The following is a 26,636-nucleotide window of genomic DNA, read 5'->3' as shown; positions in this document are numbered from 1 at the left end:
CCAGACAGAAGTGCAATCCCTAATTTCAGACAAGGCACCCCTGCAGGGCTCCTGTGCCTCTCTGCAGAGCTGTTCACTGCCTTTGGTGATCTCCTCATCCTCCACCTCTCACCTGTGGCTTCTCAGGGTGTGTTGGGGGTAGCTGATTCATTTTAAGGCAGTCTCATTTTAAATCTCTAAGGTTTTCCTTGTTCTCCAGAGCACACAGGTGAGGAAGTTTATCACTAGTTTTAATTTCATAGACTTCAATGAAGTTATAAAATGAATCTTTCTTCCTAGTAGTTTATTTCAAAACATTGGAAATAAAGTCTCTTGGACTCTGTTTTCATTATGTCAGCTTTCTCACAAAGAAGATTTTTTTTTAGCATCCTGGATCAATCTAAAGCCTAGGACAAATATAGGACTCATTAAATGTCATTTGTATGAGAAAGAGAATAAATAATAAGATTGCACCATGATGTTATGTGGCTGAATATGAATCTTTTTAACAGCTAGGACACAGGACCAAGATTCAGGAAGCTATTTGGCAAACATAAAATTAAGCACTTAACAATTCTGTGCCTCATATTTTCCATCTGTAAAAAGAGGACATTGATATTTCTTTCTTTGAATAGATTTCTGATTTAATGATCAATGATTATCATTACTACTGTTCAGAGTGGCATCAACTCTCTTCCGAATTGGTTATAATTAGAATGTTTAGATGAATGAAAGCAATTACAGAGCTTATATGCCACAAACAGTTAAGACCACGATTAATTTTGTGTCTCTAAATAATGGCAGTTACTTCATTGTTCACAGGAGTAAAATTCAGCACATTGGAAGTGTTTGCAGGACTACAAATGGAAGGCTTTAAGAAACATTAATTCTTAAATAGAAATAAATAATAGTAGATTTCTCAGGGTAGTTTATTTTAACTGTATGCTACAGCATGTTGTGGGATGAGTCTTGATTTGGTTCACAAAACTCAAAGTTTGACCATTGATGCTAAGTATTGGCTTTTATATTATTCAATATGTTTTTGCAGTAAAGAAATCCTTCTTTAAGTTTTGGCTTCAGTTCAAAAGCTTATTGTTGAATAGGCTTTGTTAATAAGAAGTCTGACTCATGGCAGGCTGTGCTGGGAAGGACTGATTACCAGGGATATCAAACAGACCTGTTCCCATTCCACTGCCAGAACAGTTACCTTTAGAGTTTGTTTGAGAAAGGATTGATTTTTCCCAAAAGAAACAGTTTATGCTTTCACATTGCAAGGGTTTTGTTTTCCATGTGATGATAGCTAGTTATTCAACTTTACCAAGGATTGGGAAAAAGCCACCCAAACATTTGTTGAAGGAAATTCTCCTGTAGTGATAGAAAACCAGCAGACTGTGCAAATATGCCAGATGAGCATCACAAGAAGCAAGTTCTGGACAGCTGCAGTTGAGGTGCTGAGAAGCAGTGAAGCCCAGGGCTGCCTTCTGGAACAGGAAAAATCCATGTTGATGCATGCACAGCCTGTGCAATCTGGGAGTGGAGGAGTTTAGCTGTTGGGTACTATTTTGTTTTACATCCTTCAGTTATTTTTATTTCTTTTCTTTATACAGTTGATGGTTTGGACAAGGCTTCAATTGCTAACTCAGATGGACCAGCCCCAGGATCCCAAACTCCCCCCTTCAAGAGGAAGGGCAAGCTTTCCAACATTGGCAAAATCTTTAAACCTTGGAAATGGCGGAAGAAGAAGACCAGTGATAAATTCAGAGAAACATCAGCAGGTATGTCTGTGGCCCTTTGGTGGCAAATAGTAGAAAACACTGTGATGGTTTTGCAGGGTAATATTTGAATATATTAGATGGTTAGATGGCAGGGATTATTTAGGCACAGGATTTGACATACAGAAAAGGAGTTTGATCCTTGGCAAGGAAAAACAGAGTCTTGTTCAGCTTCTGTCTTCTTGAACCTATCACCTAAAATACACAGCTGATTTGTTTACTATATACATCCTCAAATATAGAGAAAAATCTCTCTCTCCTCCTGGTGTCAGTGTCTTGAATTATGAAGCAAACCTTGCTTTCATGGAGACGGAAGTTTGGGGGAGAAGCAGATGTAGCCATGCCCAGCAGAACGAGCTCTGCCCTTTCACTTCCCCACTGACAAGGATGGAAGGATGGTTTGAAATCAAATGCTGTGATGGAATTATATTCTGTCTGAAAAAGAGGGACATTGAAGGCTGGGATTTAGTTAACCAAACATAGTTGTTTGGGGCCACCTGAGATGCTCTAGGGTGTCCTGGCTGCTCTTCAGAAGGTTTGATATCATATTTATCATCCCTGTGCAGACAGCTCCAAAACCCTGGGGCATCTGAAGTGGCTGTAGACATCCATGTTTAGAAAACTGAATGCCACCCTGCATATATGTGTGTCTTTGTGTCACTGCTCTAGCCAAACTTTCTCTGCAATAATCCCAAACTTTTGGTTTGGGATTCAAACATTTGACGTTGTGGTTTCCCAAACTCGAGTCTAATTAGATTCCAGTGAGCTTTTGTGAGCTCTTTAGATCCATTGCTACAGTGAAAGCTGCCTGTCTACTGTCTTCCAAGGCTGTAGGCAATAAAACCAACAGTAGTCTCTCAAAGTGTTTTTAGTAGGCTTCCCTGAACTCTTATAAGTACACTGCTTGACATTTTAAACCCATACCAACCCCTGAGAGTTACAGCAATGAGCTCTGTGGTTTGACAGCAAAACTTCTAAAACAAACTTTATTTACATGAAAAGTAAAATGAAGCCATTTTCTCTGGTGTCTTCATCACTCCAGATGCCCGCTGAAGTTTTGAACAGATTTATGAGATCTTCTAATACTTCTTTCTCTCCTGTTTTCCTTTGATTTTTTTTTTCTTTTCTCACATATCATACGTCATACCCCCCACAATTTCTTCTACTACTGCAGTAAAAAAAAAAATATTTAAAAAAATTAAATCCTCTCAGTCTGATATCTCCTTCATTACTTACTTCATTACTTTCCTTCAGCTTTCCCAACACTTTTATCATATTGCTAAAGCAAAGTTATTTCTAGTTAATGACTCCTGAATGTTCTGCAGCTTCTCCTGGACAGGTATGTAATTTTCTATGCAATGGGTTCTTCAGAGTACTGACCATTTATAAGCTGGGTATACAGACATTCCATAAACTTTCACAACCTATTAGCAAGTGTTAAATAATAATGCATGTATCATTTTTCAATTATTTTTTAAAAAACCTAATATCTGGTAAGTTCATGTTAAAGTTAGTGTTTCTTATGTTGTGTTGTCTTTCTTCCAAGGGCCTGAATCCAGTCGTGCAAGCATGACACATCAATTCCTATAATACCAAGGCAAAACATGTGTTTGTATCTCTCTTACAAGTGCAGGAAATGAAGCACTAAGAAATTAAGGTCAACATTTTCAAAAGTGCCTCCTTAGATGCTCACTTCTACTTAATTTGCTGGTCTTGTTCATGATGTTGTGGTCCCTCAAAACACTGATTTGCTTTTAAACTGTGCGAGGGATCACTTATGTTTGTGTGTGTGCTTCACGTGGGGCTTGAAACTTGAATTGAGAAGTAGTTTGAATTGCATTCATCCTGCCTTAGATGGTAATTTCAGGAATGAGTAAAAATAGTATTCCCTGTATTTCTTGAGGAAATAGACCCAGGACCAATGGAGACTGAGAAGATGCATTTATGTGGAAGTTGCCCCTTGTTGCTTGCATAGTGACACGGCAGAAGAAACTTGCTTATCTCACTTGAGAAGGAAATGGGAAGACATCCATTCAAAATAAAAATCCTACAGGATATCCTTTTCCTCAGGCTACTCCATCAGAGGTGTATTTACATTACCAAGTGGGGGCTGTGTGTGTGCCTGCCTCTTACATGCAGGAAATCCATTTCCTGGCCCAGGACCATGGGAGAGAGCACGATGATCCTCCTTTATTGCCAGTTCTCTTCAGCATGGTAAATCCACATGCAGCTGAAGAAAGGGTTTCTTCTAAGACAGATTGTAAGCTGTTGGAAGGGGATTTCATTACTTTCTCTGGGTTTTCAGTAGGTTTTTTGGAATAGGTTCTTGCTGCAGCCTTGCCAGGACATGTACCATGGAGGACTTTTTGTCTTAGGAGCAACTGGAAGATGTTCGTAAACAGTAAATACCACAAACATCAAAAAGAGAGCGATGTTTAGATGTAGGATCTTAATATCTGTGCCAGTGTGGGAATGATGGCTAGAATTTTTCCCTTTAGCAACATATTTTCCACGCTCTATCTCAGAAAATCTATTCTCTGGGCACTGGCTGTATGCTTTTTGCCTAGAGGGCTTTCAAAATCTAGGAAAAACAAACATAAAATGCCATCATCCCAAGGGTTTCTCTCCTCTGCAATGTTTTGCTGCGAAGGAAAAGGCAGAAGTTTGTGTCTTGGCACAAAGTAGATGCCACTTCAAAGCTTCACTGCAAAAGTATATACAGAGAGGGATCAGAAGGCAATTTTAGCTCTTACTAGGTCAGAGAAAAATTAATAATCAGAATTCTCTCAAGCTTCTTTTAGAAGAACAAAACTAAATACTGGAGAATATCCAGAATCTCACAGCACTCTTCGAGTCAAAGAATGGGTCTTAAGACTGCCTGAGGTTTGCAGCTGCTGATTATCACTAAGCAGTCTTTTCTGAGGGGATAAGGAAGGAGGGAGAGAGAAAGAGAGAGAGAGAGAAGCTGCTTTTTAAGGTAAACTGTTCCCCTTATTAGTGTTACTATTATTTGTATTGTGCAAGAAAAGCAAATATTTGCTTTTTGAAGGGGAGTAGGGAATAAATAAAGGCTGCACACAACACAATAAATTTACATCCTTTCTGATGGTTACAGAAGTAACCATCTGAAGTCAGGGCAAGCTCTTCTTCTGAGTGCAACAAGGGAAGGATTTTGACCTGGGATTTTCTGATTCTTCTGGAGAATGAAACTGGAGCCTGCCTGCCTCACCTCAGCCTTTTTCAGTTGGCAAGGACTCATAACCAGTTACCCTCACAGCCAGAACTGACCTCTTAGTAATCATTCTCAGTAAATACATGTACACAGATGGAGAAATCGTTTTTCCATTTTATTATTGCTTAAAGTTATAAACATTATGTTGGTGTTCATGTTGAAATTTTTATTTATATTCCCCCCTTTCTATATACACATATATATCTACATATCATATATATGACAGACATGTTGAGATATCTACATATTCATGTAGAGATATATTTATATACTTATATACACATATTGCAGAAAAGATTTGTATGATAGCATTTGCTGGTCACTCAGCCTAATTGCACAGAGTTTTAAGAGTCTCAGACAAGTCTGCTGAGCTAATTACTTTTAACTACTGTTATGTTTCAGTAGGCTTTCCTAAAATGATAGAGGTACAAAGTCAAGCATTCAGAAGTCAGGAGGTGTTTGAAGATGGTGTTCGGCAACAAGATGGTACAAAATACTTGACTGTGTAAACATGAAATATATTTCATAATCTAAAGTCTAAAGTAATAAACCATAAGTTATTATGATGAGTCCACTGACCCAGTGTAAGTTCTTAAGTTGATAGGCTACTCTTATACAAGGGGACATATTTTTACCACTTTGATTCAAATTAAGATTCTGCTTTTTTCTTTGTAGGACTTAAAATTATGATAGTAGTACTGAACACTAGCTTGATTTTTTTACGTTCTTTCCGTGAGCCGAGTAATATTTTTAAAAAAATTATCTTTTCAAGCTGAATTAATTGAGCTTAATCAGTTTAAATAAAAACACCAATCATGGCTAGCAGTTTAGAAGATGGAGGACTGGGACTTAAGCTTCTTATCTGTTCACAAATTTTCTAATGTGTGAAATGGAGATAGTTATGTCTCAAGGTTGTTATGAAACCTGTGTAATTTATGAAATGCTTTGAGGTTTTTTGGCTGAAGTGTAAGGGGTTCATGCCTTTTAATGACAATTGGCATTTCCCATGATAATTAATTCAGTGCAGTTGTTAATTCAATGTTGTAGAACTGAAAATTATATCATCCTGAAAACTAGAGACATTAATGGGGGAAGGTCTGATTCAATGTTCTTAAGCTTGATGCATTATTGTTTTCAAGTGGCATTGAATTGTCCCACAGATATGTAAGAGATCAACTCATTTCACTGTCCCCAAGAAAACAGATGTAAAAATGAAGCAGAGAGAAAAAAAGAGTGGGAATTAAATAATATTTGTAATGCTGAAATAATAATAAAATAATATTTATAGTTCCAGGAACAAAACAAGTATAAAGCACATGCATAAGGTGTTCATCCTTCAGGGCTGTGTCAGAGGAAATGCATCTGCTCTCCATCCCTGCCTGTCCACATAGTCCTGTGTCTTCATGACCCCCCATCTCTTTTAAAGCAGTCTTTGTGGGACTGCTTCCCTCCATGAAAAACTCTTTGCAAACCTTTGCTTCCATGCCATGTGTGACACAAGGTCCATGCTTCAACAAATACAGGGGAAAAACTGGGAGGGCTTGTGGTAATTTAGGTGTGGGACCAAGGAGCCTGTCTTGATCAGAGTTCAGGCTGCCACAGTCTCCCTGAGGAGGCTGGCTGGTATTGAGAGTCTGCAGCCACACTCACGGGCTCCTTCATGCTGTCAAGTGTGACTGGAATGCTGCAGGTTTGACCTTTAATGGACAGAGCCCTCAAAGTACCCGAGTATATAGACACAGACTTAATGCCAGCTTACTTGTTCTTGGGCCAGTAATGCTTGCATTTGTGAGCTCTTGATCTCACAGGCATGAGCAGCTGGAACTGGACTGGTCAAAGTGTTCACTCCTTCCAGCTCTTCTGCCAGGAGTTGCTGCTGTTTTGATGGGGAAATGCATCCTATGTTGAGGAGTTGCTGAATGCCTGCACTTTGCAGTGTGAGAAGTAAAACTGGTACTGCAAATTCGGGAAGCACAGAATCTTAGGGACTTATACAAGAGCATGTAATGATAAAACAAGGGGGAGTGGCTTTAAACTGGAAGAGGGCAGGTTTAGATTAGATGTTAGGAAGAAATTCTGACCTTTGCTGAGGTCAGCCAGTGTTGTTGTGTCAGCAGCTGGGTACCTGCTGCTGGGAAAGGTGTAATTCCAACTGGGCTGGCACAAGTGAGATTAAACACTGCAAGAGGTATTATCACTCTGCATACAACAATTAGACTGACCCTAGAGAGTATTTGAATTAGTTGATGAGACAAATAGCCCTACCCCATAGCACTAATAGGATGAAGTCCAGCACAGCTGAAGCTTCACTGCTCTCAGCTTGAGGTCTACTTGTCACATGGATTTTGATGTCCATATGTAAACAGAACCAGGATGGGAGACTACCTTTTCCTATTAGGATTTTACAAGTGATGCTCACATTTTGTGAACATTATGCACCATGGTCCCATGGATCACTACAATAATGTCCAAGACCAGGTTGGGTTGTCCCCATCAGTTTGGGGATGGAATGCAGTGTGGAGTTATTCTATTTTGACATATGTAAGTGCTTTCCCTATAAAACTATTCAGCATTTTCCCCATGGGAAATAAACATAATAATTAGAATGCTTCATGCCACAGTCTTGAGGTTTTTGTGTATGCTGCTTCTTTTTTAACCTAAAACAGGATGCTGTATACTTTTTCCATGAAAGCCAACCAGCATCAATCGATGAGGATGTTATTTCCTTTTAGAACAGAACTTTCTGGCTTCTGTTACTGGTTGTTTTTGTTGTTGCTTTTGTTTTCTTGTTCTGTTGGGTTTTTTTCCCTTTAAACAGCTTGCATGTCACAAGGGCTACTCTTATGAGTTTCTTGCTCCGAGCAGGATTTGTGTCTCACTACTCAAAAGCTGTAGGAAGCAGATGGAGGTATCTCCAGCTGGGCTACTCAATCTAGTCAGTGGGAAAAAAGGTACTTTTAAATGCTAAATGCCTATGCTAGGATGAATTCAATTTCACCCTGAAAGTACCTTTTTCCATTGACTATTAAAGAAGCCTCAAGGAAACTTGCTGAGCTGAAGATATTGGATCATATGTGTCCCCACTTTCTGTGCCTGAATTTGCAGTGCAATATTTTCAGAGACTGTCCATGAAAACTCAGGCCACTTCTCCTGAAGAATCAGAGGAAACAAGAGTTCTCTTTCTACAAAACAAAAACAGTTCTCTACATTTTTTCACAAGCGTCAGCAGTCTGAGAATAAATCTATTCTTAACTGTGCTTTTTCTTTAGTGTTGGAAAGGAAGATTTCGACAAGACAAAGCAGAGAGGAGCTGATAAGAAGGGGAGTGCTGAAGGAAATGCCTGAGCAAGGTGATAATGCATTAACTAGAATTTAGCTACTAAAAACTAAACATTTATGATAAAGCCACTGTTGCATTGTTTCCATGTAGTATAAATAGATATAAGGACACAAACTGAGAAGTGTGAGAGGTAATTTGGGCCAGCTGACAACTGAAGTGAAGTCAAGGGATCTGTGCTCTGTAACTGCTTCTGCCATAGGTGCCCAGCTGACTTCTGGTCATATCCTGAAGTATTTTAATACTCCCTTTAAATAATGTCACTTCTGTGGCTCCTGCTTATTGCTTGCCAGAATTTTTTCGAATTAGTGATAAAACTATTTTTGAGTCAAGGTGTGCTGTCTAAAGCCACTAGAGTATAAAATGAGAAATTTTGACTGAAAAATTAGGAACCTAGAAAAATCAGTATAATGCATTTCAGGTATCAAAAAGTACCAGTGCTGGGATCATATGGATCCCACTGCTGTCACACAGGCCACAATCACAAATGGCATCAACATAAAACTGTGGGCAAGGAATCACTTGTTTCAAAATGCTCTAAGGTTTAGTAACTGGCATTAGCCAGAATTTGCATTTTGAAAAACATGAGTAAGCCCCAGTAAGTGAAGGTAGATACCTCTATGCTACATCCAATTATGCTTCTAGTGGTATTCTCTTTAATATTTTTAATTTTTTATAAATCTAGATCAAATGAAAGTCAAGTGAGGAAAATAATTTTCTGTAGCTTAAAATTGAACTCTTTGTCATTTTATCAAGGAGTCTTACAACTCCACGTTTATGAAAAATAATTTTCTCCTAAAAATTGTGTTTTTCTGTGTGATCTGAAGAATCAGTAAAGTATCAGTGTGTATGGGTGGTATCATACACATAGATATTTAGAAGTAAAAGGCTTGTTTATTGGTGTGTGACATCACTTGTCCGTACAGAGTTTGGCTAATTATCAGACTATGGCATTCAGCATAGCTGGCTTCTGCACTTGTCTCTGCCACTGTCATTGTCTTAAAACAAGACTTATAGACTCTCCATACCTCAGTTTGTCCATCTGTGAATTTGCTGTGGATTTTGCCATGTGTTTTACTGAGGATCTGCATGACTTTGTCCTTTGAAAGTTTAAATTATATTTACAGTTATTGAAATGTAGTAACTTCTCAGGTTGGTCTGAACATAAATACTATCATTTGTGATAAAAGCATGAATACTTTGGTCATCAGTGTCCTTGACTCTCTCTTTCATCCTTAAAAGGGATGGGACTTTGGATTCCTTACAGGGATTGAGCAAAGTTAGAGAAAGATATAAATATGAACAATTTTCTCTTCTTCCTCCCGTGTCAATCTGGTCTGTGTTATCTTCATCACATTGTGCTTCATGTTTGATGAAAATCATAATTCTTAAGGACATTTTTAAATAATATGGGGTTGGTTTGAAGGTGCTAAAAATGGAGAGGTAGAAAAGACAGTTGAGTGTGAAGGTAGTTAGAAGGAATAACTATGGGGATGAAAGCTAAAAGAGGAAATGACATGAAATGAGACATGAGACTTGAAATGTGAGAGGTAAGAAATGTGAAGAAGTGACAGTGTTTCACATGGAGTGAAGAAGAATGAAGTGGCAAGTGGCACTTGGAGGCAGGAGGTGTTTGCAGAAGCAAGACGTGAAAAAGAGGTGGCAGTGTCATATGTGGAGGTGGAGAGGAGAGAGTGGATTTAAGAATCCCTGGAGAAAGAAGCTGAAGAAACTGAATGTTGCATTAAGGTAAGTGCAAGTGTCAGCTGTAGTAAATTAGACAAAGTTAGGAAGGCAGAACTCATTTTTTACAAATCAAGTTGATGTTAGTGTGTGGAAGATAATGAAACGATCACCTTAGTCAGAGTACCCAAGGCGGTAGGACAGAAGCTGCATAAGTGTGTTGAAACCAGGGAAGTGCCAAACATCCAGGTCTGATAACACACAGCAAGGAGGAGAAGTGGAATTGGCACAGTTAGTGAAGAATCAATGGGAGAAATCAGAAGAGATGCCATCTAGATTTGCTTATTTTTTGATTGACAGCAAGAAAATCTTGCAGAAAGAAATTACCAGAGAAAAAGATCAGCAGCAACTTTAAAGTACATGGAACAGAGAAAGCTGTAAGCTAGCAAGTGTAGCAGTTTTCAGTAATGTAGAGACAAATAGGGAAAGAAATAAGTTTTTTTCAGGATCAAAAAAACTATCAAGCTGAGCTAGTCAGGGTAAGTGAATAAAGTATCATCAGAGCTGAGAAAGTATTTGGCTTGCAGAATTTAGTCAAGATATGATATGTGATACAGGAAGACTTCACCTTGGATCTTAAGACTGGATGATGTCTCTGTGAAGTATTTTTATTAACTGAATGGGCACATACATTCTGAGAACTTTTGTCAGAATTCCTGGCTCATTTACTTGCTGGGAGTGCACCACAGTAGTTCTGCAACTCTGCCCTCCCATTGTCCATTTTTGGAACATGCTGGAACATGTTACAGCTTTGTTGTGGCCCATGCACACATTTCTTTGCTGTGTAAACCAAGATGCAGGGATGAGAGAACAGGATGCTCATGAACAGACATGAAGAAGGAAACCACCATGGACTTCCAAACCTACTACTGCAGAGGTGCCCATCCAAAGAACATTAAAGCCTAAAGAGTTTCTTTACAGAGTTACTTTCCAGAGCAGATCACAGCCTGGTGTTCACATTTCAGTAAGTCTTTCTGCTTTTCTTCCACACAAGCTTGAAAGCAGAGGGATGCTGTGTTGTAAGTGGTGCTAAGTAGTTAAACTAGGCAATAACTTTTTAATTTTCATTTCAGATGGTGATGTAACAGTAAATTTTGAAACTTCAAATGGACACACCATAGCCATTGGTGAAGAAACCATACAGGAAGAAAATATAGTAAAAGCCAGTGGAAATAATGGCACTTTATCAGAGAAAGCATCAGCATCAGAAGGAAAAACAGAAGATCAGAAAGGTAAATTAACGTGTTCTTCACAGATTGTTTTTTGCCTACTTTAAATATTAACATGTTCTTCCACTAGCACCTGTACATGCTGAGAGTTCTGTTCTGCCACAAGGATGCCAGCAGAACCTGCTGAGAAGATAAGACTTGTGAAACACCAGTATTCTGTCACTGGTAGGCATGCCTTTTCCTGTGCATCATGGTAAGGTCATAAAGAGAAGCATGATCTGAGCACAACAATGTCTGCAGGGAGATTCAGTTTCTAAATTCACTGCCAGCCTTTCCTTGTAGCCATGGCCAAGCTTTGGTGTCAGGTTTTCCTCTTATGAAAGAACACACTGAGTTCATATGCATCACCTTGCAGTATCATTGTAGAAGTGTCTCCTGAGTTGAATGTTCAAAAGTGTTTAAGTCTCTAGAAAACCATCTATCATTTTGAAAGTAACTTCAGCAACTCATTCCAATTGGTTTTCATGGAATCTTAAACACTTGCAGTCCAGCTCTTCACAAATATTCAAGGGGCTGTGTCACTACTGCAAGCAGAAACTAGGCCATTTATAGAAAATGCACTTTATAACTACAGGGTTTTCTATAGATGAATTGTAGTAAATGTTTAGCAGTCCCAGGGTCCATCTTAATTTTGCTACCTTTACTCAGATCTACCTGAGTTTGACTCAAAGGAAATGTAAAGGTTAGTGTGGAATCACAGGACTGGAACCAATTTTAATTTTCTTTCTCTACCATCTTGAATACTGCACCACTTCTTTCTCCTGTCTAAAAGTGCTCTCAAATACTATTTCATTTATTGGATTTTCCTAGCAGAAAGAGCAAAGATACAAAAGATCAAGACCTTCATGGCTGGCTGGAGCCGTGGAGGCAGGACAGAACAGCCTTTCCAATGTCTTCTATTAACCTCTACCTAGTGATGAATGAGCCTCTGGAGGCTGAGAGGGTCAGTTCAACTAACACAAAAATATGAATTCTTCTCAGAGCTACGTAAATCACTTGACTATGCAAAAAGTGGATAGCTGTCCAAAGAGAATCTTATGAGATTTCTAGTACTTCCTGTCTCCCAACAAGGCAGAAATACAAGATTAGCCTTTGTCATTACATTTAAATACGTCTGTCTTGTGATGCCAACTAGAACCATCTGTGTATTGGGTCAGGGGAAAAGAGTTATAAAAGCCACAGAAAACTCCTTTAAAATGGTTCAGTTTAACTTTGGGGTTAGATCAGGCCGTTTATTATTTTGTGCATCACTAAATACAGTGTTTTGGAGCTGTCAGGACTTGGAAGTTTTCCTAAGGTACGGTTTATTATTTCAGAAATACACATTTCTAACCATGTTGAAATCCCCTTGAGCTAACTTTGCAGAATGTAGAAGTCCAGTGAAGCAGGAGAGGTTCAATATCAATTTCTAACATCCTATTAGACTCTGCACTCCCTATATATTGTTTTGACCTTAGAGGGGAGAAATTAAAAATTATTGCTCTACAGGACCAAAGAAAGTATAGCTATCAATCCAGTCCCTCTCAGAAAATTAAGAATATATGGAGGCAGGAGAAGGAAAACAAAAAAATGAGCAAAACTGGTATTCTAAGGCTTCATTGAATCTCAATTTGAGTATCAAGAAGATGCAAACCCCTTAAAGTATTCTTTCCTCTTTCACCTAAACATGAAGTTCTCCTATGAGTTACCATCTTGAGTCCCCTGGAACAAAAGGAGATAGATTTATTGCAGAGAATATTCTCCCCACAAAAGGTGTTAAGGATAAATTCCATGTATCAGAAACAGTGTTACACTGTGTAAACCCAGTACAAGCCACCCCACAGTCATTGTGAATACTCTTCAATTGTTCTTTATTTATAGTAAATTAAACAAAAAGGTTAGCAAGCCTGCTGAACTCAGTGGAAGAGTGAGGCTCCTAGCATCTCACCTGACATACCAGTCCTGGGTGATAGTTTTTTGGCAGATGCAGTAGGTTTACATTACACCCACACCCACTGGCAGAGTGAGGAATCAACAGGGAGCATCAAAATCAGAGCTGAAGCAGGAATACTTAGCTCACTGTCTTCTGCTAAGACCATAAAATGTGCTGGTGCTTCAGATCACAACCCTCCATCACGAGAGCTGAGATAGATGGATTGAATACTGGCTGAGAGTCAGGAATAGTGGCTGCAAGAAGTTCATCTGCAGTGAGGCTGATGTGAGGCTTCTAAAGTCAGGAACTCTTAGGTGTAAATCTTGAGGGAAGATGTGGTCACCTTCCATGTTTGTAAGACCCAAAGACAGGATTAATTCCTGCTGCTTAGTGGCACAGCGTGCCACATTTCCAACTCCCACTGAATCAAACCTTGCCAAAAATGCATCTCAGCCTGGTGAAGTTATAAGGTTATTTTAAAATGCTCTTATGAAATGATGGTGGTCTTTATTTGTCCTCTTGTTCAACTGGGTGGTGAAAATGGCCTTCTTATATCAATGTGATGATTGCAGGAGCCAGAAACTAAAAAAGAGCACATGATACAGGCACATTGTGATAGTATGGTGAGAGTTGGCAGCAACAGGCTGTAGAGTGTGGAATATATTAGGAATTAAAATAAGTTAAAAGAAAAACAATTTTTCAGCATGAGCTATGGAAATACAGTATCCACAGGGCAAACAATAAGCTCAGCCATGCGTATAAAAATGAGTAAAATAGGAGCAAGTGAAGAAGACAACCCCTGAAAGCTGTTCCCCTTGCTGCCAGGCAGTTCCATAAGCTGTGTACCCATCTGCTGCCTATCAGCTCACAAGTGCCTTTTAAATGTGGTGAAAAATTCTCTTGGGCAATTTAATACTATAACTGTTACTATTTGTAGTAATGATGACAGTCATACAAGCAGGGTGTTTAAAAGAAAATTTCCCGTTTATGGCAGGATGATAAGAAACAAGTGACAGTTTAACATAAAGCAGGTAATTGATGTATAAAGCCTTGCTGTTGAAAAATCAGACTAATGTTTTCCTGAGATCATTTATTCATGTTGTGTTTGTTCTGGGTTGACTTCTGAATTCTTTTTTTTTTATGGCTAAGGAAAGTCACTAGCATCTTTTGCAGAAAACAAAGAGCTAAACTATAGCTATTTTATCTGTGAGCCTTGCAAGAAATACAGAGCAGCAAGTGGACAGGCAGCAATATCAAAGAACACTCTGAATGTCTGGGCAGCAGACTGAAATCTCCCTCTGTGCCTGGGTTCCTGAGCCATGGATGGGTCTGCAGGATCCCCAGCAGTGCCCAGAGCTCCAGGTTCCAGGTGGGGTGTGAGCACTGCAAAGGGGATCCAAGGAATCTCTCTGCCTCCTGCCCCCTGTAGCAGTGTGGGATAAGATCAAAAACCACATCAATAGAATAGGTGTCAAAATTGTCACTGTTTGCCTCCTGGATATCAGGACATAGAGTGGTGATGCAGCATGCATGGTAAAGCCTCCAGGTACTATGTCAGGGACTCTTTTCTCCTTTCAATCCTCCCAAGATATCTCTGGAGCACAGATGCACAAAAGAACACCGTATTTGTATCTGAGGTCAGTTTGTAAACTTCAGTCTTGCTCATTTTTTCAAAGCAAGCTAAATCTTTTAATGGTTCTTGCAGATGGTTCCAGATTTCATAGTTAGTTTGGGCTTCAAGATGTGAAAGGCTCAGTAACCATCAGCATGACATTGCCTGGAAAAAAACAGTCCGAAGTTCTGTTTTGCATACTATCAGTCAGGTGTGTTAGGTGCTGCTTTGATAAATAATTGCATTGCAGAATGTCAGAGCTCTGTTTCAGGTGCTGTATGGGGCATACACTTCTGGAATGTTCTGGGCCATTTCTAGGGGATTAAGCTTCTCGGGTTTCCTCACATCTGAAGTAAACATGAGTAAAGGAAACAGTTCTTAGTCTTGTTTCCAAATGAATTGTTGGGCTACATGTGCATATTTTTTCTGTAAGAGGTTAACTCTCATATGAGAGCTGGAAAAAGTTCCAGGCCGTAGTATGTTTGGTTTATGGGTTCTTTCCTCTGTATTTTGTCTGCTCTCTTTAAATCTGCCATTAAATTTAATATTTTCTTTTTCATATGGGTAAGAAAAGAAGTTTGGAGGCACAAACTCTGGTCTTATGGCCATGATCCTTGTTCTAATGCTTTAGTTTGTCTACCAAGGAATGTTCTTCAAAGTCTGGTTTTCTAAGTTCCTTTTCTCAGAGATCTTTTCTTTCTTTCTTTCTGCCAAGCAGAACAAACCTTGTTTGAATATAAGGTAGTAACCCTCATCTTCCAGGTCTCAGACAAGAGCCTGCTTTGTCTCAGAAGATTAAACCTGCAAACCAGTCACTGTGAGAAACTAGGCAGACTTTCCTCCCTCTTGTGTGCCTAGCTGGCTTCTTACACTCCTGATCTGTAGATCATTGATATGAACAGCATGCATAAAAGGCTGTGGGCTTTCCTGCCTGACTCCCTAAGAATCTCTCACTCCAGCTGAGTTATTTGCTGACTAAAACCAGTTCTTCTAAGAACAGTATATCTTTGGTTCATCACCTGAACTATGTAAATGAGGCTGAATCCAAATATTCTTAAAAGGAAAGCTATTCTAGATAATGCTGTATTTGGCCAGAGCCTGTCCACTAAGTCAGCAGGGCTGGCTCATGCTGGTAGGGTGACAAGAGAGGCACAGGCTTTCACTCACAAAAACTGAGTGCCTGAAGAAAGCTCCAGACTTGTAAAGCTGGTTTGTTTGTTTTGTTTTTTTCCTTTTGTAAGAAAGATATCTTAACGTGGCTCCAGAATTAAGATTGTGTACATTATTTTTATGAACTAACCATTCAGCTATTTGAGTATATCTTTTCAGAAAGTGTAAGAGAATGTAGAAGCCTACATGTTTTCCATCTTCCAAGATTCTCACAGATCAGCTGATAGTGAATATGTCTTAGGCATTCTCTCTTTTTTTTAGCAGCTTACTTCTTACACAGACTGAGCAGTTAAAAATGTAAAATGATAGGGGTTTAAAATGTTTTTTTATCTTGAAACTAATGCAAAATACCTGAATGTGGTTGCTTTAGGTGAGATGCTACACTTTTCTCCCCCCTTCTGTTTTCTACACTGTCTCTGTTAGAAGGCTTCTTTCACTTGGTGCTGTTGAAATTACAATCAGTAAGATCTAGAAGGCTGCAGACATGCAGATCTGCTTTATCCATCTTCAAGAAAGATGAATTCAAAACTGCAGAGAGAGCTGCAAACAGCATTGTGAGACAGCTGTCCTGGTTCAGCATAGCAAAACAGAGCCCGAGCCAGCCTGAGTGCATTTGATGAGTGTTGCAAGTTGGTAAACAGCCAGGAGAGAACATGGCTAAAGGACAATGCTGGCACAAGTAGAAAGGAATAAACAGTGGTTTGAAATACAGTTAGAGTGGAAATTAAAGGAAGCTTTTTAACAATTAGAATGGGTCTTTTCTTGAACAGAATTTTATTAGCAATAGCAGGAACAAAAAAATGGAGCTGGTTAAATCTGAAGTTCATGAAAGGATTTGTGTGAGTGACCACCTGCATCAGCACAATCAATGAGTCCAAAAGTGGGACAAAAGACCCCTTGTCTTGTCCTGTGTACCATGTTCCTGACTGACAGCTTCCTGGATTTTGATTAATCAAGACAAGGCTCTCTGCATAGTCTGCAAAGGAAACTCATGATCTGCAAAACTCTCACAGAGTTTCATTGTACAGGGAGGCATCCTGCAGAAGACAGCAAACATACTTTTCCAGCTTTCATTTTACATAATGTTTCTCCAGTGTGTTGTGCTCATCCTCTGGGAGGAGGAGTGTGCTTTGCAGTTGATGGAGATCATACACTTGTGTTGCAGCACTGCTGGTTTTCTGTGACATAGCTCCATGGCACAGCTCTAGCTGTACAAACAAAAATACAATTGCTGTAAGACAAAATCCTCAGGTAAAAAAAGCTCTGGCCTTCTGTTCCTTAGAAGCTCACAGAAGTAAAGAAAAAATTCTTGTATTTTTCAACCTATCTTCGGAAAGTATGCCCAGGATTTTCATAGGTCCGTGTGGTCCAGAATTTGCAAAATTCCCACTTTTAGTTTGAAAATTAGTAATCTGATTTTCTAGTGCATGTGGCACACTAGCATCTCTCTGAAAGTCTTTCAGATTTTATGAGTTCCCCCAAGAGCTGTTGTATACTGAGCTTTGTAAATCTGACCATCACTTAGATGTTTACATGAGAACAGATTTTATTAAGAGTCTGGCCCCAATCACAATTTCTGGAAACAAGAAAATCTGGTTTAAAAGTGAGATTTCTTGAATATCCAGCCTTTGGAAAATTTATTCTAAACAGAAACATATTATTGATCCAAATGCTTAATGAGATATTAGCATTTGCTTTCCTTTTAAGGAAGTAATTTATAGGCAAGTGGTTTTTACAGCAGTTATTTCCATCTAGGCAGCAGTGGATAAAAGATATTCCTATCCAGTGTGTTTTGGAGACCTTTAGTTAAAAGGTCAGTTCTTGATGAACAGATCTCTAAATTAAGAAAAACAACAGCAATAAAAGTGTTGCAGCTGGTCCTGAGGTACTTGGGGGATTGATTTGAACAAATAGATGGATCTGAACTGATTCAGATGCCTCCTTGTTTTGGCAAAAGAAAGAGCAGGCATGAAGACCAAGGGTCCATATTCAAGCAGAATCATGTTAGGGAGGTACAATTACAACATAATTGTATCTGTAGCCATTTACAGACATCAGACCATCTCTGTCACTGTTCAAGATCAAGCCACTGTTGCAGTTATTAGTTATTTGTATTACTGCAGTGTTACTGTATGTACCAGGCATTTATTATAGCATCTTACATAGATGCAGAAAACCACAAAAATTTTCCAGTGGACTTGCAGTAAAAGAAAGGACATTATGATTAGGCACTGGAAAACAAGAGGACACCAGACCAGGATAAAGAGCACAATACTGGCAGCCTAAATACTGTCAGCTTTGGCATCACAGCAGAGGGGAGTTTGGGGGAAGACAGTGAATATTCACAAAGCCTGAGGGTCAGCAGAGGAAAAGTAATGAAAAGCAGTTGCTTCAAACTTGGCCTGTGACTGTCAAAAGCTGATGTAATAGACTGGTCAGGTAGGAACTTGAAATCTCTGTCTCATGTAAATGAGAAACCATAATATAGGCAAAATCAGACTGACAGTGAGGTTAAAAAAAATGAAGCTAACACAGGCAAAAGCAACAAAGCTAATAGGATGCCAGGAGGAACAATATTGTCAAAGACAGTAATCTTCACCACAGATTTCCTCCTGGCTGTGAGTAAAAAAAATTTGCTGTTAATCAAGGGGCAGTCAAGACTGGATGAGAGGTGAGCAAGTAGGATGCAGCTGTGCAGGAGCCTGCCAGTCTTTGGTACATAACAATATGAAAAGAACTGTCTTAGACAAAGGTAGAATTCCAGTTATGGCAAGGCATTTCTGTTAAAATAAATGCTATATAAATTGCCAGTTTTAACCACAGTTGAAGTGTGCAAGCAAGAACTTTGATGTGAATGAACTACTCCAGCTTTGGTTTTCATTAATAGTTTTTTGTTATTTGTCTAAAGGAAAATTGAAAAGTATTGGTTGTTACTAGGATGTGTTTATTTGCAACTAAATTAAGCTTTAGCCTTGTATTTTGTACCTTTTTTCCTGATTCAGAAGATAAATTCTGAAATGCATTATTTAATGAGTTATATAGTTTAGTGTAGATTGACTGTATTACTTTAGAGAATGGTGTATTACTCTTTCTAGGTTATCATTCTGTTTTTAACATTTTCTCTACCAATGACCTGAAACAAAATGCAGTAATGGTATATAAGTAAGCAAGTTTTAAATTCTTTCTTACTAGTAAATAAATTTTTATCACTGTGGATCTCTAGTTAATACATATAGCAAAAAATTGTTTGCACTTACAATTATTTCTAATCGTCATGTCCTTCAGGATCTTCAAAATACAAAATCATGTCTTCTCTTGCCATGTTTGTTATTAATGGACTTCAAATTTTAAAATATCCTGCTTTTTCAGAATTATATCAGCATTTCAACTTTGAATGAAGGTAGGTAGAATTTCACAAGGAGACCCTTTTGCTGTAAAAGAGGAGGTCAAAATGTAACAGACAGCATGTTGTTTTCTCCATCTGAAATCTTCCTGTGGGAAACAAAGAGATGAATCTGTGCTCCAAATAATCTGTTTGAAAGTTGTAAAAGGTTTCTATGAGATAGTTCTTTTAAAGCTTTTAGCAAAAGCATATTAGTCCATAATAGGCTGGAAATACAGAAGGAAGACACTGGACTGTTAAAGTTATTCCTTCAGTTCATGAAGACACATGTGCATGTTGCTTTTAATAACTGCAGGTGATGCATTAGGTTTCTGTTAACAAGCCTGAAGCTCAAAGTTGGAAAGGCTTTGTTACTGAGAGGAAGAATGTCTTTATTGTCTAGCACATTATTTGTTTTTCATCTTTTAGTCTTAAAATTAAAATCTGTTGCTTATCTCTTGGGAATCTTTAACACAGGAAAGAAGAGAGATGAGAATGTCCATTTATGTGTGTTAAGAGTGAGGCTCTAATAGGAACATAATGCAAGAATGAAATGCTTTTCTCTTCGGTGATAGAAGAGACTGTTAAAAATCTTTGCAGTATTTGCTTGTCATCTTTTTTCCCCAGTCACAGTTTGCAGTAACATGCAAACAATGCCTATATGATTCTGATGGAATGCTCTTGCTTCTACAATAACCCTTTTCAGAAAGGGTTGAGATGTCTTGAGATAAAATAGGCATAGAATTGGTTTAGTTGAATAGATGAAGATTCCCATCTGTGAACTTTAGCTCTTCCTGCCTGGGAACACCAAGTTTTACAGCTGTAGTGATTATGTTGCAAAATTGTATGTTGGCTGTAAATGGCTCATCATTATCAATTAACATTACAGCTGGCATTAGGCATGCACTTTTGAATTTAATATCCTGGTCATCCCCATTTACCCTTCTTTGGTTTGTAGGCTACAAACCAACCAGGTTTTTTGGATGAAAGTAAGCCAAAAGATGTACTCAGGAGCTTGTACTCCCTCCACCACAAATCATGCAATCTGCAGAACTAACCTAAAGGAAGTCCAGTCTCCTGAAATGCAGGCTGTGGATATTGGTTCCTTAGTGCTACCTCTTTCACTCTGCAGAGCCATTCCTATTGCACAGCACAATGCAGATAAAGACCAAATTCCTGCTGACTAATGAACTCTAGACTCTTGAAAGTGCAGTTGTGTAACAGTACCCAAAGAACCAGCAGGAGGGGAGAGCATTTCCATGCCAAATGATAACCTACCTTATTTAGCTTCATTTGTTTCTGAGGGGTAGAAATACTCGGAGGAAGTTACCCAAAATAAAGCTGCTAAGAGCAAGCAATGTGCAGCTCAAACAAGTAGATTTCTTTGGGGGAAAATTAGGAAAATATCTGCTGCGTAGCCACGTTCAAGGCTGTGGCTGGGAGAATGGCCCTGTTCACAGTCAGGTTCACATGAATCTGAGTTTTACAGCCTCTTGATCTTAGGGTGGGTAGGGTTGAAAAGAAGCTGAGATCTGTTAGAGAAATAAATAGCATTCCCTTGTTTAGTTTGAAGCCAGCACTCTATTTTGGGGTACTGAATGTAAAGGCTGGTCTTTGGAGATCTAGAATAGATGTGTCTGAGAGAAGTTCCAGGTAAATATTTTCCATGAGAAGATCCTGAGTTGAGATGAACAGTAATTTTCTTCTGAGGTAATGGTTCATTCAGAGGCAGAAGATGAAGTGTCTCCTGATTCCCAAGAGCTCAAGCAGCAGAAGTAGCCACTGTTGTGAGGCTTGCTGTTGAATTTACGTGCTGTATGTCTGTGTCAGTTGGCTTCTGTTCACTTTCTTATCCGTAGAGAGCACGGGTCACTGCCCAGAAACACCGACACCCCATGCTCCACCACTACCTAAGCCTAAGCCCAAACCTAAAAAAGCTCCGCTACCACCAAAAAATGCCATTGCTGCTTCCAGCACCACCAGCCATAAGGGTAACGAAGCACCTCATGCTAAAAAAAAGGGCAAGGCTCCTGCTAAGCAGCCTCCTGTCCCGCCGCCCAAGCCAGCGGGTGCCGGTGCCGGTCGAGAAGCGGGTGAGTACTGCCCGTGCAGCTGCCGTGGGTGCATGTGCATGGGGCTGCTGGGCTCCCTCTGGCTCCTGCCTTGTGCAGCAGGCCTCCTGAGGAGCATGCCATGGGTCTTTGGGGAGAGATTCCTGCTGGGCTCTGCTTCTGCTGGCCACAGACAGCCCAGACAGCACGCAGACTCCCTCTCTGTTAAATGAGCCTATGTACAATGCCGAGCTCATCAGAGACAGCACTGGATTCCCATCTCTAGTGTGAAGCTGGCAAAAAGATGACTCGGTGAATCAGCAGGGAAGAAGGACACTTCTGAAACCAAGCACAAGTTACCCCTAAGTAAAACTAATTTGGTATTGCTGTAACTTTCTACTGGAAGTATCAACTATTCCAATTAATTTGACAATATTACAAGACCACAAAGAAGTTAAGATTAAAACCATGAAAACATCTTAAACGACTGTTGAATAGCAGTTGGATCAGCTGACCGAAAAAACAAAACAAAAAAACAACCATTAGAAATGTCCAGGCTTCCCTCGGGCACTGTGATTCTAAGTCCATAGTGGAAATGGAAAATATCAATCATCAGGCACATAGCACATGTGTTTATCACCACACTGTTATATCAAAATTCTGCAGTGATGCAAGATTAAAGATTATAGGTGGATGTTCTTAAGGTGCTGATTGTGAGTTTGAATGGTTGCAGCATGGACAATGACCAAAATTAAAACATCCACCCATAATTTGAACATGAGCAGTATTGTGATGAATGGGCTCCATATATATGTATTGGCAGACTTAACACAAGCCTTGTGTTTTCAATCTCTTTCTGTCTTTCAAAGTCCTCCAGTCCCTCCAGTTTTCTCTGCAAGTATTTCTTTTCACAGTTTGTACTTTTTGGCACATTTTGTATTTGAAGCATACAGAAAAGGACTGTTTGAAAACATTGCAAGACTTCTAGAATTACAATAATAACTTTGCTATAAAATATCCATTAACTTGGTATTAAGTGTCCCTGCTACATCAGATGAATGCAAGAATAAACATTTTGAAAATCCAGAAATTTCTGCTTGTATTTCACATGCAGTTGGAAAACTCAGCACTTCCTAGGTGAAGCAGCCATGTATCAGCAGACCTTTCAGAAATTAAGCAATCCATCACATAAAGAAATGTTTGTACCAGTGGTTGGTAACAAACTGTCAGGTATCTGACTTTTTAGATTAAAATACGTTCAGGTTCCAGATTTGTCTTCTATTAGCCTTGCTGAAATGTCAGCCAATGATTGGAGACCATACAGATTCCAAATATATCCATGTATATCCCTTATTCTACTGATAATTTCTTCCAACATTAAAAATACATTGTGTTCATTCGGAGTGAGGCCGTACTTAAGTAGAGCTGGTTTGGAGCAGTGTTAGTACAAGAGGTTTGTCAGGTCCCTGTGAAAGTGAGCACATGAGGCAGCCAGGGATCAAGTGCCATGAAGGAGGAGAGGAGTATGAGTAACAACTGAGCCATGGCTCTCCTGAGGGCACCACAGCAGCTTTCTGCACTGAAATAATGGAACTGGGAGAATGGGACTTAAATGTAGGCATGGATGCATGCCAAAAGGAAAACAACAGGCATTAAATTTTTCATTTAATCAGAATTCAAATCTTCTACTGAAAAAGAGGCATGACAGAAAATTGCCAGCCAGCCCAGTCAAAAACAACAGCAGTGGCACTTCTGACCCATGTGGACACATAACAGGGTTTTCTGTGGGAGAAATCTTCTAAGTTTCTGTATCTAATTGCAGGTTCTGAGAATAATGTAAGGATTTTTACAATGGAAATACATTTTGACATTTTCCCAGCCACAGTTGTGTGGCCATATATTTGTATTGTGCTGCAGTCCTTAAGTGTAAGCATGTAACTGGTTCTGCTGACCTCCAGCCCGCACTGAAGTGGATCAGAACCAGAGCCTTTTCTTTCTGCCATCCACCTACTCAGTAAGATCTCTGTTAAATAATATGCAGGTTGGAACCACCAGCTGTTCCTACTGTAATTATGAACTTCTGCCTCTGCCATTTTTCTGCTTCATTTTGCTTTGCATGTAAATTGAGTGTTTTGTACCTGATGTGGGAAGATGAATGCAGTATCAGTGGGTTCAGTGCCCTTTACAGTCACCTGGGGGCACAAAAAGGAACAGGGTTTTTCCTGAACTTTCCATGAATTTTTTTCAGATGTATTAAAGGCTTCACAGCACTATAAATGTTTATAAACCATATCAGCTACAGAAGAGAACAGTAAAATTACTTTTAAATTAGTTTCTATATCCTTTGAGAGCAGTCTCACTGTGAAAACTGTTTTTATATTGTGAACTTATTTTGGCCAGTATCTGCACTTTGATTCTCTCCCAGTCTGCTGGGGGGGGGGGGTGTTTTTATTTAAGTGCTTATAAGTAAAGAAGGCCTTTCAGCAGATTTCTGTTACAGCTTTCTGTTTTACTCAGTAAGCTTAGCCAGAAGGCTGCTATGTAACTTTATATTGCTTTCATTTGTTCTCTGGAAGTTAATGAATTTTTACTCCATCAGAAGTATTTGAGTCAGATACATTTTGATGAAAAGGACTATTAGATGGTTGTCATTTTTATTGCTTTTTAAATGAAAGTTAGAAGTTTGGAGCTCTCATCTCAGGCAACGGGTGCATTAAAACAACAATCGGAAATGTGGCTGGAATGCACATGGAAATGCAGGCTAGCTGAAATCTCTAGTGAGATTCATTATACATACGTGCTTCATAATGGTGAGTATCACAGGATTAAACAGCCAACTTGACCAGCTACTGCCAGGACCTTGTTTCACTGCATTTTCAAGACTGCCTTAGTTGGTCACTGATAAGATGAAGGCTTCCAGCACATACAGGAGGCCTTCAGTGCCTCCTCCCTTCTGAAGGTCACGTGTGCAAAGTGGCAGCAGTGGTTTCTGTTCTGCCTCTCTTTTATGGACACACCAGCTGGAATTGAAAGTGCACCTTGTTTTGCTGCCCCTCTGCTGTTTGTTATTAAGTAGGACGACACCAGTTGCAATAACATTGTGAAAGGCAATTCACTGATACTCAGTAACAGTCCTCAGATGTTCATTGAAATGTATAAGGAAAATCACAGGGTTTTCACAAGGATCAGACCAAAAATTCGTGTAGTAGGAAGGGACAGACAATTTTCTCTGCCAGGGAGCTTTGGTGTTTTATAGCTAGGACACTACACAACATTTTAGAATAAGGTGTGGACTACTGAGATGATGTCCAGGCCAGGTGTAATAAGCCAATGCAGAATGCTCAAAACAAACTCTTACCATTTGTAAGGTTGATCCTCTCTGCTGTTCTTGGGCAAGTATTCATTGTTTCAGCATCTCCCAGACAAAGATGAAATTGGAACTGCAACACTTAATCATCTCAAGCATTTACATTAAGTATTGTAGAAATATCAAGTGTATTTTTATTTTTTAAAGACCAGCATAAGTCAATCCATGAAAAAAATACAGTGCAAAAATCATATAATTACAAGACTGTAAAATGCCTTTTCTTTTCTTCTTTTAGCTGGTTCCTCTCATGCAAAAAAACTACCAGTCTCCAAGTCTTCTTCATCACCATCTCCTTCATCCACATCATCTCATCACAAAGCCACTAAGGAGACTTCCAGCAAATCTGGCACATCAGGGACTCCCAGAGGCAAGAAGAAACCTGGGAAACAATCAGCCCCACGAACAGCACCAGATGGGGCTGCTTCTTCCCCCCCAGGTGCAACAGCTGACAGTTTGGAAGAGAAGGCAGAGAAACCCAAGCCTGTGCAAACTTCCACAGTGATTTTTGAAATGGAGAAGGCAGACCAGTCGAGCAAGCTTGTTGTGCCCCCTCCTCCCAGCGCTGCCCCTCCTCCTCCTCCACTTCCACCTCCTTTTCCTGCAGCAGCTGGTCAGCCTGCTGGCTCCTCAGATGCCCCAGATGTGTCAGCCAGCTGTGTGGCAGGGCCACGCAGCCCTGGCTCAGCCACAAAGCCTCTCCTGCAGACCGAGCGTGGTGCCGCTCCAGGCAGCGCTCCGGGTGCCGGGGGAGAAGACACGGAAAGGTGAGACAGAATGGCTGTGCTGGGGCAGCAGTGACACCACAGCTGGGGAAACCACGTTTCTTTGCACTCTAGGCACGTGGGGATCTCTTCTGTCTCTTCTGCTGACTGAGAACAGTTGGTGTTGCAGCCCAGCACAGTTTGTTCCTTCCCAGTGCCTTTGAGCCTTTCACCTTCGGTGCCTCATGGTTCCCCAGAAGGTTGATGCTCATAACATGTCTCTTCTTCATTGTGTGGCTGGCACTGGGCTCAGCAGTTCAGCAAAAAGCTGATTACACCTTTATTTACCTCACATAAAGGCAAACGAGAAATGATGCCAGATTATGAGGGGGTTCTTTTCTGTAGATGTCATTAAATATCTCACTGCTCAAGTTCTCAATTCAATATGGGAATTTACTTGAATACTTGAAAATGAGGGTTTCAGGCTTCAATTAGTAGGTATTTGGTTTTTTACTGCCTAGTAACTTGTCTACATCTCAGGTACTGTAAAATCTGGTCAAGAGAAAAGCCATAATTATATTTTTGAGGCAAAATAGTTGGCAGAAAAATGAAAGTGACTTACTAATTTGTCTTTTCCTTGCCACAGAAATAAGCACCTTTTCTATAAATCCAAGAGGGTTTAATCTAGATGCCAGTAGCCTAGAGACCTTTCTTTAAATTCTTGCTGGTAAAACTGTTGCCAGCTCTGCATTCCAGTGCTGCATTTCCCCCTGCTTTACCCTTCCTTTACATAAAGATTTTCCCAAGGCAAAGGGCAATCTGCTGTCGATCCCCATGTTCATCAGTGATGAGCATGAACATCTTGAACCCAACTGCAGTGAAACTGTATTTACAATAAATAGGGTTAGGCTTCCAGAACAGGAGACTTTGCACTCCCATCTGCTCTCCAATTTGCTCCTTTCATCTCCAGCTTTATGAACTGTTTTCTCCCTCAGTTCCACCCTACAAGAAATAAAAAAGCAATTAGGATTTGTCTTAATACAGTATTTTAGATAGTTTGCTTCCTTTTTCCTAATGCATGTACTTAGATACATATACATATCTGCATATGTTAAAATATCTTATATATGTATGGTTTTTTACAAAGTA

The 26,636-nt window shown here is 39.6% G+C and overlaps 1 protein-coding gene across 2 annotated transcripts in view; it reads left to right on the top strand.

Annotated features, from left to right (window-relative positions):
* The window catches only part of PHACTR2 (phosphatase and actin regulator 2), a 70,126-nt gene that overhangs the window by 24,271 nt on the left and 19,219 nt on the right, over positions 1-26,636 (top strand). Inside the window, exons 2-6 of one of the 2 annotated variants that reach the window (XM_079331354.1) lie at positions 1,587-1,754; positions 8,253-8,333; positions 11,137-11,295; positions 21,228-21,461; positions 25,022-25,550. In XM_079331354.1, the coding sequence (XP_079187480.1) occupies positions 1,587-1,754; positions 8,253-8,333; positions 11,137-11,295; positions 21,228-21,461; positions 25,022-25,550 (1,171 nt within the window). The remainder of the gene's footprint in view (positions 1-1,586; positions 1,755-8,252; positions 8,334-11,136; positions 11,296-21,227; positions 21,462-25,021; positions 25,551-26,636) is intronic. The other variant, XM_079331355.1, reaches the window with a different exon arrangement.

The sequence above is a fragment of the Erithacus rubecula genome (genome assembly GCF_903797595.1).
Source record: "Erithacus rubecula genome assembly, chromosome: 2".
NCBI classification, from domain to species: domain Eukaryota; kingdom Metazoa; phylum Chordata; class Aves; order Passeriformes; family Muscicapidae; genus Erithacus; species Erithacus rubecula.
The sequence above is the reverse complement of the archived record's forward strand: the minus strand, read 5'-3'. Positions and strand labels throughout refer to the sequence as shown.